The sequence below is a fragment of the Scyliorhinus canicula genome, chromosome 4, assembly GCF_902713615.1.
Source record: "Scyliorhinus canicula chromosome 4, sScyCan1.1, whole genome shotgun sequence".
NCBI lineage: Eukaryota > Metazoa > Chordata > Chondrichthyes > Carcharhiniformes > Scyliorhinidae > Scyliorhinus > Scyliorhinus canicula.
Window position 1 is genome coordinate 163,171,712 of NC_052149.1, and position 16,450 is coordinate 163,188,161.

General features: G+C 39.2%; 1 protein-coding gene across 3 annotated transcripts; it reads right to left on the bottom strand.

Moving 5' to 3' along the window:
- Positions 1-513: 513 nt before the first annotated feature.
- pwwp2a (PWWP domain containing 2A) lies at positions 514-14,531 on the bottom strand. 3 transcript variants are annotated; one of them, XM_038795463.1, is made up of 4 exons: positions 14,268-14,405; positions 13,271-13,385; positions 7,850-9,529; positions 514-1,255 (listed from the first exon to the last, which is right to left on the bottom strand). In XM_038795463.1, the coding sequence occupies exons 2-3, from the start codon at positions 13,306-13,308 to the stop codon at positions 7,864-7,866; spliced, it is 1,704 nt and encodes a 567-aa protein (XP_038651391.1). In that variant the 5' UTR covers positions 13,309-13,385; positions 14,268-14,405; the 3' UTR covers positions 514-1,255; positions 7,850-7,863. The 3 variants fall into 3 exon arrangements, with proteins under 3 accessions (XP_038651391.1, XP_038651390.1, XP_038651389.1); XM_038795462.1 differs by lacking the exon at positions 13,271-13,385 and adding an exon at positions 4,540-4,603 and having other exon boundaries at positions 1,134-1,255; positions 14,268-14,531; XM_038795461.1 differs by lacking the exon at positions 13,271-13,385 and adding an exon at positions 4,520-4,603 and having other exon boundaries at positions 1,170-1,255; positions 14,268-14,531.
- Between the last annotated feature and the right edge of the window lie 1,919 nt (positions 14,532-16,450).

Below are 16,450 nucleotides of genomic sequence, written 5' to 3' on the forward strand. Positions count from 1 at the left end.
GAGTCTGCTTCCACCACCTTTTGAGGAAGAGAACTCCAGAGTGTCAGTATTTTACATAAGCAAGGGGTGTAAGGTTATCGGCAAGTAGGCAGAATGTGGAATTGAGGTTACAATTCGATCGGTCATATTATTGAATGGTGGAGCAGGCTCGAGGGACAAGATGCCCTACTCCTCCTAATTCTTATTTTCAGATTTTCTAGTTCTGATTAGGACTATAATTCAAACCATCAAAAACTAAATAGATTACAATGCTACATTGTGGTCCCAAGCTCAGATTTGAGTCCTTCTGCATGCTACTCAATTTAATATGCTACACAATTTAAACTTAACCTATGGTCAGAGTAAAGGCTAGTAATACTTAACTGATCCCAGCAGTATCTAGACATTAGCTGCAGGCAAGTTCTTTGAAATATTTCTTTGTGTAATTTGGGCCACGTGAATCTCAGACACCCATTTATGGCGGTGAAATATTATGAAAACAATGGCATGAAGTGATTTAAAGACCAACATCAATCATAATACAATCTAAATTTTAATCTCTTGAATAATTGTTTTACACCACATTCTTAAAACATTCAATTTTATGCAAACCTTAAAGCTGAATCACATAATTAAATGTATTCAAGTCCACAAAATAATTGACACTGGGCTCCTTTTGATACGAAGACAAAACTAAAATGTGGACCATAGCTTAAATATTAAGCAACTAAGCAAAAACCAGTGGAGAGCAAATACAGTACTACATGTAAAAAAAAATCCCTGACACAAATGGTTCAATTTCTAAAACTGAATTCATAATTAAAATCCAACTCTCAGGATTTATATAAAAAATAAAAAAGGACTACTGTACTTAAGAAATGTCTGAATTCATTAACTGTGGACTCATCCAGTGACCACATTTTAAACAGGGCACATCACATGAAAAGAATTTCTAAGAAAGAGTTCGCCATTTCAAGTGGGTCATTATATACTCAATATATATATATATGTCAGAAAAATCTCAACATGCATTAAGAATTGCAAAATCTTTGTTAAAAAATATCTTCCATCTTCCACGTGAGAAAGCAATGTTCAGTAAGTACAAGTGTCAGGTTTACTTTAATTATGAATAACCAGTCTGGTTTTTAAATTTCTTTCTCCAGCACCCCCCTCCCCTACCCCCAGATAAGATGGCATATTGGGTGTCTGCATGTCGCAGCCAACAAATGGCAGTGTAGTGGACATCTTAGGAAACAGCAGTCTTAGTGTCGTTGGGCTAAAAGGTAAAAGGGAAAATAAACAAATTAGAGTCACAATAAGTATAATTCAAGTAAAGTAGCAAAACAGGATTATACATGTCATGTTACAAAATTACATTATTGTCACACTGCATTTTAAATACACAGCACTTATTTTGGTTTATGTTTAAGATTCTTTTCCCTTTGATCACTACTTGAAACTGAAGTCACCTAATCTGTGCACACAAGTAAAAAGGGACAGTTTGAGATAATGGTAATAGTATTTTTGTAGCTAATAATGTAAATGTTAACCCATGGTTAATTTTCTTTGAGATATATACTTTATACTTTAATAGCAAAAGAGGCATCCTCTAATCAAAGGACAAGCTGACAAAGCAAATTCCAAGATTTCCAACCTAGGGCACAGAAAAAGTTGCAATAGAAGCTGAAAATTGCACCTCTGATTTGAGGGGACAAAAATCAGTGGTTGACCGTCTCTTCCAAAGTTATTCAACATTTGACATTAAGGAAGGAAACTGGAAAGAAACCTTAACTGAAGTTTTGACAGCACTGTAAGAAATTGTATACAAATAGTTAAATTGATTAGGTCATAACATCGTCACAAGCTGAAGTTGAAAATGACTGACTGCAAGTACAAATACAGGCATCGTAACCTACCAACCATGAGAAGTTGCTGCTCCAAGAATGCAAATCCGAATCTCCCCCCCCCCCCCCCCAGCCAAAAAATTTACAGGCTGTATTGGACAGAAGACTATTATTAAACAATAAGTACAACTGTCCTTAGTGCTAATTGGTTTTCGAGCACCAGTGATGAAAACCATGTGCCCTGCTCGGTAAGCATTGTAAAAGTGCATCACTGGCTGCTCTCAGTAAAAATATTCTGTCGAGGGCAGCACGGTGGCCTAGTGGTTAGCACAACCGCCTCACGGCGCTGAGGTCCCAGGTTCGATCCCGGCTCTGGGTCACTGTCCGTGTGGAGTTTGCACATTCTCCCCGTGTCTGTGTGGGTTTCACCCCCACAACCCAAAAATGTGCAGAGTAGGTGGATTGGCCACGCTAAATTGCCCCTTAATAGAAAAAATAATTGGGTAATCTAAATTTATTTTTAAAAAATATTCTGTCGACAGTGGGTGGCGAAGGGAACCCAGAAAGAATGGAATGCAAGAAACTGAGCATCTGTCCCCTAATGTAAAGAATACTAGAGTTTCAAGAATAGTTATACAATTTGCGGTTGAGCTGATAACCACCCCACACAAGACAGAACCTTATGTTTTTATATAAAATTACAGCAGATTATATAACTTTCAAGATGACAAATGTGATTTGCCAGGCATTTCACACCATAAATACAATCAGTTTACTTTCTGTCCTTTTTAAGTTCCATTTTTCAAGTGACGATAGTGACTTGTTCTGGTAATACAAATGTGATTCGTGAACCCAGACAATGCATGCAGGGGTGTGCTATTTGATGACCGTACAGTATTCTCACAACTCCAATGTCTACATTTATCCACTTGATAGTACAAGTCAAACTTAAAAGCCCATTGCTTATAGTTTGGCAGATAGATCGCAAATCAAACAGTGAACCTTTTTTTTTTCATACATTCATGGGATGTGAGCATCGCTGGCCAGGCCACCATCCCTAATTACCCTTGAACTGGGTGGCTTGCTAGGTCATTTCAGGGGGCATTTAAGATTATTGTGGATCTGGGGTCACATGTAGGTCAGACCAGGGACCAAGTTGGGCTTTCAGGACAATCAACAATGGTTTCATGGTCATCAATTCCAGATTTTTATTGAATTCAAATGTCACCATCGACAGCGGTGGGATTTGAATCCAGATCTCGAGTATCACCCTGTGACAATATTACTGTGCCACAACTTTCTCTTCTATTTCTGTTGTGATATACTCACCTTCTCAGACCTTGGAGACATACATTCTTACTACAAGAGATGCATTATTGCATCTTTGAGACTAATTGAAGCAGGTCTTTAGCTCCATGCAAGCTAGATAGCAGCAGTTCATTGGGTTGAGCATCCTGCTGTAGTGACTAAATTGTTATATCTAAGGAAACGTTTTTTTGCAGCGTATTTTATTTTTCACAATAGTGTTAAGCTTTGCACAACCCACATAGTACAATACCTACATACTACGAGAAAAAGTAATTTGCCAAACAACCAGTGGTAGATTAAGAGTACCGAATTTCAGATTGTGTTTTGATAATCTTATTCAATTGTATAATTAAAAATGTATTTTATATTTAAATATTAAATGAGGTGGGGAACTGTACATAAAGCTAAAGGAAGTGGAAAGAAAGACATCTTGGTGTCCAGGCTGTAGTGTTGTCCTACTTTCTCCATTACTTGTTGAACATCCTATGTATTTCAGTCCTTATCTTGCTTTTATCCATTTATTATTGTTACAGCTGTGCATTCTATGATGTGGAAGCCTTTAGGTCTCAATGCACTGCTTTCGAACACTGCTGCTTTGATGGCTTGTTCAGCTAGTTTTCATTTGGAAGACAACAGTGCTGATGTACAAATATTAATTCCTCTCCCTATCAAGATTTAGAACTGGTAAGCATGTGCAGTAGTAATATATTCAAAGCTATTGAAACAGCAGGGTATAATCAATTATCAATGAATCAGCAAGTGTGATTATCCAACATTTGTAAGAGTAACTCAGCATTCCCCTCCAAAGTAATGCATGTCTTGCCAAAGGAAACATTGATTTTTTTTATCTTGGGCAATTATGATGCTGCCCTTTATTACTTGGGCATAACTTTATGAATATATAATCAATTGAACAAGCATTTTTCAGGAATATTTTTGCTGGTCAATTTCTTTTCCTGACATGAAAGTTGTACAAACGGGGATTCAATAAAATCGACCCTATAATCCCCATGGCAAGTTTCCCTGTTATGCAACAAATTCCTTCACTCTTAAAATAGTCAGATTAAGAATGCTTGCTATTAAAAGTAGATCAAATTTTGCCACTTTTTGTTAGAAATGCAGCTCATAATACTGCAGCTTGTCAAGAGGAAGAAAATTAAGTAGTACTTCACTTCCATGTTAGGATTATATATGCAAGTCTACATGTTCTGCAACCTAGCCCTAATCTCCTGGCTGCATGTGGAACTGCGGCAGATGGAATAGGTTCGCCATCAGCCCAGAGAAAAGAAAGCATAGAAGTAGGCAGATGAAAGATATTGCTCTCCAAAACAATTGAAATTATTTATAATTCAAAACCTTTAAAATGCAAGTAAAATAAAACTGCTTACAAGGTAATGTTGATACTTAACTTAGGAAGGCATGTTTTGTGCAAAAAATATTCAGAAAGGTAGTTGTTTCACGGCACATGAGATCTGTCAAGTTTAATCAGTTAATTGTCAATATTTTGCATGGGAAACATAAATAACATTTTCTTCTACATTGCAAGTGAAGGTCTGGTCCATTCATTGTACACACTTTCAAGCTTGGTTTGCACAATGTAACGTGTAGCAAGATAAAATACAACATGTGTGGTGAGGGAACTAGATGGTACAGTTGTGTTCAAATTCATCTCAAATCGAAGTTATTCTTGGTTTGCTGACAAGTGCCCTGTGTGAAATGGTTTTGGACAGTGTGAACCCAGTGACTAGCAAGCTTGGGCCTGGAGCACAAAGTTGTCCTTAATTGACAATTTACCTCAGAAGCCTCTAGCTGGCACAGACAATTATCATGCTGGCACAGTAAAAGTGCTTTTCTGAGGTTAAGGCTGTGATATGTTATGATAAATGGGAGCTTTAATCTGGATTGCTGTAAAGCTCCCAGCTGCTTAGTGTCTTTTCAGGTGAAAAGAACTACCACCACAATCCTGTCTGATCAACATACATTTCTAATTCAACATATGACTGACCGTGCTGTGTGTTTAGGACAACTAGGAATGGGCAATTAACATAGCCATACTAATGTTGCCCATACCCTGATTATATATTTGGAAGTGCTTGATTCTGACATTGGGTTCCTGAATTTGAGAGTTTCATGATGAGCATGAGACACCAGCAAACAAAGATGGTGGCAGGAACCATGGTGGCTCCCAATTTTTCACAAATGAATTTAGGTAACAACTGCATTGATTGTCTGTTTCCATTGTCATCTCTAAAGTGACCACTGTCGAAAGACAAACACTTTGGGTTCAGTTTTTGAAAACTTCAGATATCCCTGTTATATTTCCAGAGGATTTGCACCTGGAACCACTGTTTATACAGGAACAGAATGGAAGTAAAACATTTTTTATTGATGTAGTGTCCTTTAGGACTTCAGAACATGACAATGGAAGTAAAGTGCAGTCAATGGTAGAAAGACAGATCCGTCGATCAATTTCACACGTAGCAAGGGTCCACAATCAGTTGCTTGGTAGTGCAGGACTTCAATTTTGCCGATGAGAAGCATGTTGCTGAAGCTGTCCATCCTGTGCTCGTCAGAACAACATACAATGCCAAATTTTAAATGATCGCAATTTATACAATGGGAGAAAAGGGTTGATTGATAAGAGTACTCTGGTTGGCCAAAGTATTGTCATAGAGAATACAACAGGCAACTATAGGCTCACCAAGCACCCAGGTAATTCAAAAAAGGAGCAAGGTCCTTGCATGTGAATTTACAGTACATCTAGCAAGCAAGGAGTTACACGCTTGACTAGTGTAGCTATTAGTGCACTCAGGATTTTGAAATGGAGCTCCCTTTGCTCTACATGCTAGCTGAGAAATCTGCTCATGTTCTCCACTGTTTACTGCATGCTTAATTTTACCAGTCAGTATACATGTTGGGATTCATAAAGCTCCATACACTCACTAAGATTGGTCTTACCAGCATTCTTGCATTTAGGGCCCCGATCCATTTGCTCATGTTGCAAGCTTGATGTAGAAATAGAGTGCAAAGCTATCCCAATCAGATTATTATTCATGATATATTGCACAAGCTTTCAAATAAGCCAAAGGACACAATTTTCAGAGCTGAGCCTGAGAAATGCCCAGTGTACCTTAAATTAACCTGGAAAGCCAAAGTATCTCAAAAGTTTGAACAGGTTAAGCAAATTGTTTTCCACCGACAGTATCTTGCCATCAGTCTAAAAAGACTTGCTACCTACCCCACAATGTGCAATGTTATAGATGCATTTCAGTACCAGTGAAATGCAGATACATTGGACACTCCTCCCAATTGACTGATTAAATCAAACTGCCTATAATAAACAAATCAATGGAACATGCTGAGCGCAGATTGTACTCGATCACTTCACTTGCAAAACCCAAAATAAAAGATCAGATGAGATTCTGCGATTGGGCAGGAATTAAACAATCCTGAATGCAATAATAACTACACTAACAACCAATTTAAGATACCCTGTAGCTTATTTACATTTGCTAGAAGTGACATACCATGTGTATGAATGGATGTCCAAGCATTGCACCTTTTTTGAATTAGCCAGAAGCTCAGAGAGCCAATACTTCTCCATTGCTTTCTCCATGGCAACATCTCAGCTAGATCCAATTTGCCAGTCAGCACCTCATGTCATATAAATTGTTGTGATGGTTTGAAATTTAGCACTCTTAGTGGTCCTGATAGGGCTTTCAATGTTTCAGCAACATGTCTCTCTTCAAAACATTATTCAGGTAGCAACATTTATCTCTCTAGTTCCACAATCAGCAAACCATTTTCATTTATGTTGCTTCAGAAATGTTGACTTGGACTTTGGGCAAACCCCCTACCTATCTCATCCAATCACCTAGCCCTTGAATTTGTGCTGCATGGCTCAGCCGTTGATTGGATAAAATAGACGGTCCATAGTTAGAGATGTCTTTCCTACCCACCTATATTTAGGCAGTGGCTCAGTTCAGGTATAAGCCACCCACCATGAATCGTTGATTTACACACCAGTTGTAGGATTTGTATTTAAAGAAACATAATTAGGAAAATTAATATAAAGTATCCATACAATAGAGATTATCCATGAACCAATATGCTTACGCCAGTTTAACAGGACCATTATTCAAAATAACAGGATTTGACAATAAGTGCCCGAAGTATATCTATCAATCAATTCCATGGTTTATTTTGATCGTTAGCACTAGAAATTATATAGAAGCAAATACAAGGGCCATCTCAACATGTTGGCAGTTATAGAACCAATTTAAATATGCTTTTCCCTGGTGGACCTTGAAACAGAAATTCCATCTTAAAACATCCAAATTGTACATCAACAGGGCAGGAACTTCTACTGTTAGCTTACAGTCCATCAAGGCTACAGCTCCTACACACCCAATGTAGGAAAGATTTCCAATGCAACTGGGCCTAAAGAAATTGGGGTTGTTCTTGGATTTAAGTTTGATTTATTTTTACTGTCTACCAAATTCCTGCCCTTGATGCTGGACTAATGAAAATTAATATATTTTAACGCTTTTTTTCCCTTAACACTTTTAATGGTCAGTAAGCCATCCTCATTCTAAAACTAACTTCTATTGAATTGCACTCATTAAACCAATGAGCCTAATTTGATGTTTTTCAAATAGTCATACATATTTAAATTTGGGCATCAGTTTAGTGGAACCCCAACCGCTTGACTTGCCTACCTTCTTTGATGTTTTCATGTTTCAAACTGTGTCAGCAGGGCTCGTACTTCAGGTGTCAGCTGCTTTGCAGCCTTGGCTGCCTCTGTGATGGCCTTACGGTAAAGGCCCTTTCTCTTCTTGTTAAAGCGTGACTGGAAGTTTTCTAAAAACGGGGAAACTTGTGAAAGAGCCAGGAAAGATGTTGTTGGGGACCCAAACCATGAAATTCTGGCCTCCTGTCTTACTAAAAAGCCATTATCTTTCCGGCTTACAGTTATAGTAAGTATGCGGGCAGGCCACCAGGGGAAGCCGTAAATCTTGGCCCAAACAATGTCCCCTATACATATGGTCTTGCCATCTGGAGTCACACATTTAGAGACATTTTTGGTAAAGATTTTCACTTTCAAGGAATTAGTGAGCGTTTCTTCTTTTGAGGAGGAGGAGCAAGGTACATGTATGCTGCCTGGAGGAAAGTCAAATGTTTCAGTAGAACTACATTCTGAGTTCGAGGATTTTATATCATCTGTGCTATCACTACTACAAACTGAAAAGGCAGAAGAGTCAGATTTATTTTGACTGTAGGTCATATAAACAGTTATATTGCCTCCTCTGCCCCTTTTCCCCAATTGCTTTTCATCCTGTTCACAAGGCCATTTTATTTCCCTGGTGTCTTTATTCTCATCAGTTGACTGTTCCAACTCTTTTGTGGGACTATCTTTTTCAGAAGGCTGCTCACCTGCTGAGCGGGAAGAAGTGCAGCGAGGCGGCGCTTTGGAGGCTGTCTTGCAGCTGCGTAGTCTCTCAAGTTTAGCTTTGTAAGCAGAGTCATTTTCTTCATTCCTGTACCGCTGTGGTTTTAAACGAATCCGTGGAGGGAGAGGGACAGAGTTGGAGGTTTGAAAGCGCCGTGTAAAATGAACTTTCGGAATGGTATTACCAGAAGATGAAACTTCCCTCTGCTGTTTTTTTTGAACTTTCTCTTTGGCCATTTTCAACACTTCCCTGGCTTTAGTGTGGTCTACATTCTTGTTCTGTAGCACTTTCTTGGGATTTAACTGCATTTTAGAATTGTGTACTTGAGAAGAAATTTTGACTACTTTGCCCTTGCCTGTAGTTAGATTTGAAATTTTAATAACAGTATTTCGCTTCTGACTGTCATACTGAGTTTTCGCTAGCACTTTGTGGTCGGTTTTCAGTCTCTTTGACATTGCAGGCATAGCATCATTTTTTCGTTTCTTGTCCTCATTTCGAGAAGGATCATTTGTGCTGCCACCCCTTCTCAACTCTTTTTTATCTGCAGAAATACTGTTTTTGCATCGATCACACAGAACCTGTCTTGGTCTGAGTTTAATAGAGTTCATTATGGAAGTAGACTCTTCTCTAAACATTTTCCTTTTAGGCCGCTTAATCCTTCTAGGAGGAGGTTGAGGTATAGACTGGTTATACGTATGTCTAATAAACAATGGAGGAGGATAAGATGCTCCTTCGTAAAATAATGGTGCAGGTTTTGCAGTCCATAGGTTTTCAGTTACACTAGGTTGTGCAGAAGGTACCAAAGATGCTGTTTCACAAGTACCTGTAGATTTTGAATTTTGCTGGGTCTGTTGCTGGAATGGTTCACACTGAAGTTGCATTAAGTCAGCTTTATCCTTGTATTCCCTTTTTGGAAGCACAGTCACAGGAATTCCATAGGGCCCAAACCTGAGAAGGTATAGCACAAATGTGTTCAGTCCCAAAATCAGGTTTTCACATTTTGCCCCAACCTTACTGCCAAAATAAAAAGCACTCATCTCCAAGCAAGACACTGTTTTATTCCTGAATTATTTGGATCTCTTTCAACTCTACCAAATAAGCTTAAAAATACTAAATTTTTGCCTAGTAATAAGTGACCTTAAACTATTATTAGTAATATACAACCCACATTCAAAATAAGAGTTTAGAGCTACACTTTTTTTTAAAAGACAGGAAAGACTAGTTTTTCTGCAGAATTTAACTGGATTCAAATCTTCTTTGCCATGTATAGATGGATTACAATGTAACTCGCCAAAAAAAAACATTTCATGGTCAGACGTCCTAGGAAACTGTTGCAGCTCAAGAATATGGCTTTTAAAATTAAACGGTCATTCTAATTCAAGGTCCTATACCAAACAGACCTAAAAAGATGTCTATCAAAGTAAAGTTCAGTTCCGTTCATTCTCAATATTATCTAGAAAAAAAGATTTGCACAATTTATTTCCATTTGTTGAGAGTTGCAGTTAATGGCCTTTCTGGGTGTTTGCTTACCTGGTAAATGACCCTCCTGTTTAACAAGCAGGTGTGATTGTAGCGGAACTGCAGCTGTCAAGTTTACCGTCATTTACACTGGTTTATAAAATCAAGTAAAGCAGCTTTCATTTGAGCCCTCGCTAGAAAGTCCAAAATGGAGATGCAGCAATAAACGGATTGTTGGTACAATGCTTTAAGCATCTCATCCATCAAATGATTTTTAAATATGGACTTCCTAGTCCAATTTTAGTTATAAATTAATAACTTGCAATCAGAAGAATTAATTCAGAACATCAAGGAACCAATTGTCCTCCTTGCAAATTCTTAGAAATGATGTTTTATTCAAAAAATTGTTTATTCCCACTTTGGGATGTTATGCACGTGGAATTCTAGTCTCTCCATCTTAAAATCATTCATAAATATTGTGAATATTGCAACATTGTGGTTGCAGGCTCGAGTACAGATGTGTCTGCCCCTCCCACTCCCACAAAAATGTCATACTTCAGCTCACATGCATCCTCTCCCACGTGATGGCTATTAAACATCTACTTTTGATTTTTACATTTCAGCATATATCTGTCCACAATTAGAGGACAGGATTAATTTATACCACGTTAGATTGTTTGAAACTGAGACCACTAGTAGTAAAATATTACAATGCTGGTAGCCAACTGCTGAGTAGAATGATCAGATCCAAAGTAAAGCAGAGCTTTGAATGTTTCTGCTGGCATTTATCCCCAGAAGTACTCTTACTGTCCTTGCATTAATGTTTCAAACTTGTGCAACACAATAATGCATTGTGAATAATATGGAAAGAATCCTTCCTGATAATGACCAATAGAAGAAAATTCCAAGCACATAACTCATTCCCACTCAAAGATGGTCTTTTAACTCACTCACTTATGATTTTTCTGGACTAATACCGTTAAAACAGTATTTGCAATTCATTTCTCATTCACAAACTTTTTTATATATCACACATCTCAGCAGTGACAAAGCTGTACAAAGTTGCAGTATAGTGAATGGAATGAGTTAAATAAACTTATTTCATTTCCCACGCTACGCTATTTAATGGAACTCTCAACTACATTGGTTGGCTAATAAATAAATGCATCCACTGAAGTTTCTTTCAATTTCCAAGTTCCTCCATAAATGATAGAGAAACTATATATTTACCATTTAGTACAAGCCAAATGAATATTTCAGTTCTCATCTACCATTAGAAATGGCAGAAGAAATTACTTTTCAGAATCCCATCTTTTAGGTAATCTTCCAAAAGTTGAGTATTTCAAACATTCACCTTTCCTACATGATAAATGCCATCAGTGGCAATTGCAGAAGGGAAAACTTCCATCTTATTGCTGATGAAACACCAACTATAAATGGGTAGGTTCTGTCAAAAGAACAATCTCTAATATGAAAAAAAGAGCTCAATACTATAAATTGGGTGTGAAACATTGCCTGACATAAGATCAAGCCTTCATTATCTAACATAATTAAAAGAAAAATTAAAGGAAAAACCAAAGCCAAGAGAAAGATTGTAATATGCTTGTAAGTTCAAATGTTACTCAAGCACTTGAACATTTACAGCACAAATTCACCTATTTTATAAAACCATGTATAATTTGGTTCACTTTCTCCATTCCCAGTGAATTTTAATTGCAATTTTTCACTTTTGCCATTACCATTATGAGGGTAAATATTTTGACATTAGACCAACTAATGTTTTATGAACACGCACATTAGGAGCAGTATGCCCCAATTCTGCTCTACCATTCAATAAGATCATGGCTGATCTGATTGTGGCCTCAATGCCACGGGGTGGGCTGGTACAGATTACGGTGTACCTACGTAAATTTCTTAACTTTGTATACTATAGATGCAATCTAAAGACTTTTGACTTGGAGTTAGTGAAATGCTTACCTGTAGCTATTTAATTTTCTTCTATAAATAAATATAGGTTTCTGTAACACTGCAGCAACTGCATCCTGGCTCTCAGAATTGTAGCTAGTTCTACTCCCAAAATACCAATCCTGGCAATGATGGGGAGTGACATGGCCAGTAAAATCAATTTCTAAGCTGTGACAAAAATAAATTCTAAATTTCATATATAGTTTCAATAATTTGAGCAGATAGATACTTATGTCCTTTCAACATGTATTATTAAAACTAAAATATACTTGGGAGGGACAAATGGTCCTTCATTTTACAGCTATCTCTGCAATATACCCTAGATATGCTCTGTCTGCTGGTTGTAAGGTCTCCATATAATCATAGAATTCCTACACTGCAGGCCATTCGGCCCATTGAATCTGCACCGACCCTCTGAAAGAGCACCTTACCTATGCTCACTCCGCCACCCTATCCATGTAACCCACCTAATCTGCACATCTTTTGACTGGGAGGAAACTGGAGCACCCAGAGGTAACCCACACAGACATGGTGAGAAAGTGCAATCTCCAGAGTCACCAAAGTTCAGAATTGAACCCAGGTCCTTGGTGTTGAGCCAGCAGTGCTAACCACTGTGCCGTCCTCTGTTTTATGCCAGTTAAATCTGAGCAGTCTGAATCTAGTTTTCTCATATCTTAATTTTACATTAATCAACTTCACTCAAGCCACAGGATGGCTGCTGTTGCAAATGGACAAATGTCACATTGGTAGAATTAGATAGGTGGTTATTCTTTTGAGGCTGGGACCTTACTGTCTTGTCAAACTATGGTGTATCTGATGTAAGAATATTAAATATTATAGTGAATAAAAACAACTAACATCTACATTTTGTGTGTTCATAAGCACAAAATGTCCCCCAAAAAAGGTACGGTAGCACACTTTAAAATGTATCTCCTCGGGGGCAGCACAGTGTTGAGTGGTACTGAGGACCCGGGTTCTACCCTAGTCCTAGGTCACTGTCCGTGTAGAGTTTGCACATTCTCCCGTGTCTGCGCAGGTCTCACCCTAACCCAAAAAGATGTGCAGGTGAATTGGCAACACTAAATTGCCCCTTAATTAAAAAAAAAATTGGGTAAATTATCTAATTTATTTTAAAAACATATCTCAAAAAATACAAAGACGATACCCTGTGAATTAAATGCATCAGGAACCTTATGAAAATGTGTTCTTTTATCTGGGAATAGACTGGTTTCACTTTGCATGGGAGGCTTGAGCTGCCCCACCTACCAGAAGAATTTCCAATTCTTGATCCAAACACTGCACATATTACTATGTTGGGGCTTCTTGGACTCTCACCAGATTGAGAGAAGGGCACGCAGGAAGGTGGGCTTCGAACGCAAATCTGAGGGCCAGAAAAAACCTTGAGATACATTCAAGACCTTTACCTGAATGAATAGCTCAAAACACTACAGCTAAAATATATTTCTCTTAAAAGTTGTTTGTTACAAAAGAACAGTTTGTTTTTAAGAGATGTACATTGCCAAGTTCATCCGAATGGTTAATTATTTATCTGGAATACACTATTTTGATGTAGACACAAATCCTGCCTAATGTCTTATGTATCACTTTTCTTGCCACACAAAAATAAAGTTGCTCAATTTCATCTTCACTGGAAATTGACATGTAATTATTCCAAATGATAATGTGACCAGTTAGACCTACGTCAACTATTCAACCCATTTATATTTGGAGATATAAATTGGTTCGTCCGTAAAACCATGTTGCGACCTTTCATTTGGTACGTTTGGCTTTTTTTTTAAGTATTTGTTTAAGAGATGGTGATGAGCCCTACATTTTTTTTAAAGTAATGAAAGGAGGTGGTCATCCAAAGGGGAATATTTGTGTGCTTTCTCCGCAGTTCCAGAATTAAATTAAAAGTTAGGATGGGTGCTTTGAATTTCGGCGGGGTTCGGTGCTGCAGGGGTTGCTGGAGCCTTGGCTGGGTAAGGCTGGGCAGTGCCCCCCTCTCTCCCACCGCACGTCCTGCGGCCGCTGCGTTGCCACAAGAGCTCCAGATGCAGCAGAGCGCGGAGAAAGGGTGGACCACTAGCGCCTCCCCCTCTCCGAACTAGGCCCACAGCCGGCCACTTCTCGGGTCCCACCTCACCTGGCCCACACCCACTCTCCAGGTGCAGCTTCAGGCCTCACCCGCCTCTCGGGAGTGAGTGGGAGGGAGCTGGCGTTTAATTTATTTATTGTGGTTTGGGGGGGTTCCTCTTTGTACCTTCTAGAAATATCCATTAGAACCCCTGAGAAGAGCTTCTCCTCGAAGAGCAGGGATACGACCAACGCATCGTCGACGACGTGATCCACCGTTACCCTCACTTCGGAACCCGCCAGGAGTTTCACGGCGGCGACGCCAACACCCGCGGCCGCCATTTTGCTTCCTCCCCGCTCCTGAGCGCCGTTTCTCTTCTGCACCCGCTCCACTGCTCCCCGGCCTGGCTCCGGGGCGGGCGGCGGCCTACCACCCGCCTCTTTGTTGCGCCTCTATTGGTCGGTGCCCGACATCTGCTTTCTTCTATTCGTCTCTTCGAGCTGTCAATCAGCCATACTGGGGCCTCTATTGTCCTGTCGATACGCTGATTGGTCGGTTGGGCTGTCAGTCTGGTGATGGAATGGGTGGCGGCGATTGGCTGGGGAAACTGTCTATCATGCATTTCCCGTGGTGTTGCCATGAGAACCCACACCACTCAGATACGGCGGAAGATTTGTGAATGGGTGGACAGACTGTCAATCACTAACCTCAGCCTTGAAACTCAGCAGCTGCTAACTCGTTAGACTATTCGCAATTAACGTGCACCGTGTTGCAAATAAGGCGATATGTGCTGTTTAACTGATTGGAATCTATAGCGATTTATTCATTAAATGTATTACTGAAACCAAGGGTTTTACAAGCAATAACTATTAATAGCACTCCTTTGCCTTACTCCCACGTGTGTGAACAAAGCTTTGACCTCTTTTCCCATGTGAACTATTTTAAGTAAAGTTCGAATGGTCTTGAGCTAAATGCAATAGATGGCGCAGTGCGTGAGCTTCAGGATACAAAGTTTATACTTGTGAGAAATTGAGTTTCGCAGGATACGGTGCTTTGATCTCCAAAAAATCCAGGGTCAGATGGGCTGTTGAATATCCTTTTCTTCTCTCCTTTGCAACCGGCCCCTTGTTTCAATGCATTGCTGTGTTTCTTTAAACAGTGGGGGAAACTTATTACCGCCTTTCAATTATTGATTTAGAAACTGTTATCATGGGTTAAATGAGAGGGGGAGAAAACATCTAAGCTGCAATCAGGAATCCGAGCACGTGATTTACTGAGCAGCAATATTTCCAGTTCAGAGCAGGGGTGGGGAGTGTACCAACTGCTTTAAAACTGGTATTTAATGTGGAAATAAGGCCAGGCTCTGGTGTCTGTAGATATTTAGGAATGCAAATGCCTATTCTCTTTAAGCAGATTGATCTGGGTTTCCATTCATTAACATTTGCATATGCGTAAACACTCAGCATAAGATTGACCCAATAAAATTATGAAACTTTTACTATGTCAGAGCTGTTAAATTATAGTAATTACATTCGGTGAACTAATTAGGTATCAGGTAAAGAAATCATTCTTCCCACACCCATTAAAAAGTTGCCAGATGTTAAAATTACTCTATTTGTTTCTTGGATGATATTCATACAGTGATATTGCATTTTTTGTTAGACAAATTCAATTGAACAATCCAGTCCATTTGATTTGGTTCACCCCCCCATATAACATTCATAATTGTGTCTGCAATTCAATCCTCATCCTAGAATCATAGAATTTACCGTGCAGAAGGAAGCCATTTGGCCCAGCAAGTCTGCACCAGCCCATGGAAAGAGCTTACTTAAAACCATGCCTCCACCCCATCCCCGTAACCCCACCCAACATTTTTGGACACTAAGGGCAATTTAGCATAGCCAATCCACCGAAACTGCACATTTTTGACTGCGGGAGGAAACTGGAGCTCCCAGAGGAAACCCACGCAGACAAGGGGAGAGCGTGCAGACTCCACACACAAAGTGACCCAAGCCAGGAATCGAACCAGGGACCCTGGAGCTGTGAAGCAACTGTGCTACCCAACCTATTCCTGGCAACCTATTCCTGTTGATCGCCCTCTTTTAAAATAAATACTTCCTGACATCTGTACTAAGCTACACAGTCCCAAAACTTCTTTCTAGGCTTACTATGATAACTCAATAGTATTGTTCTGTGTTTTTTCCCTCTTTCATTGTGTCCTAATCCTTTCATGGCCACATTCCTTTCCTTCTCCAACTCCAATTCTGGCTTGTTGTACATCCCAAGTTCCATTGTTCCACCACTATTGACCATTATCACCAAGGAGAGGGACATGACTGATGTTGAGGTTAGGGATGGATGTTTAAATA

What these genes read in the sequence shown, in the direction of transcription:
- pwwp2a (XM_038795462.1), bottom strand. Translation starts at nt 14,422, where the DNA reads ATGGCGGCCGCGGGTGTTGGCGTCGCCGCCGTGAAACTCCTGGCGGGT. An exon ending in CTAATGGATATTTCTAGAAG is followed by an intron (nt 9,530 to 14,267) that starts GTACAAAGAGGA and finishes ATACCTTCTCAG; the next exon opens with GTTTGGGCCCTATGGAATTC.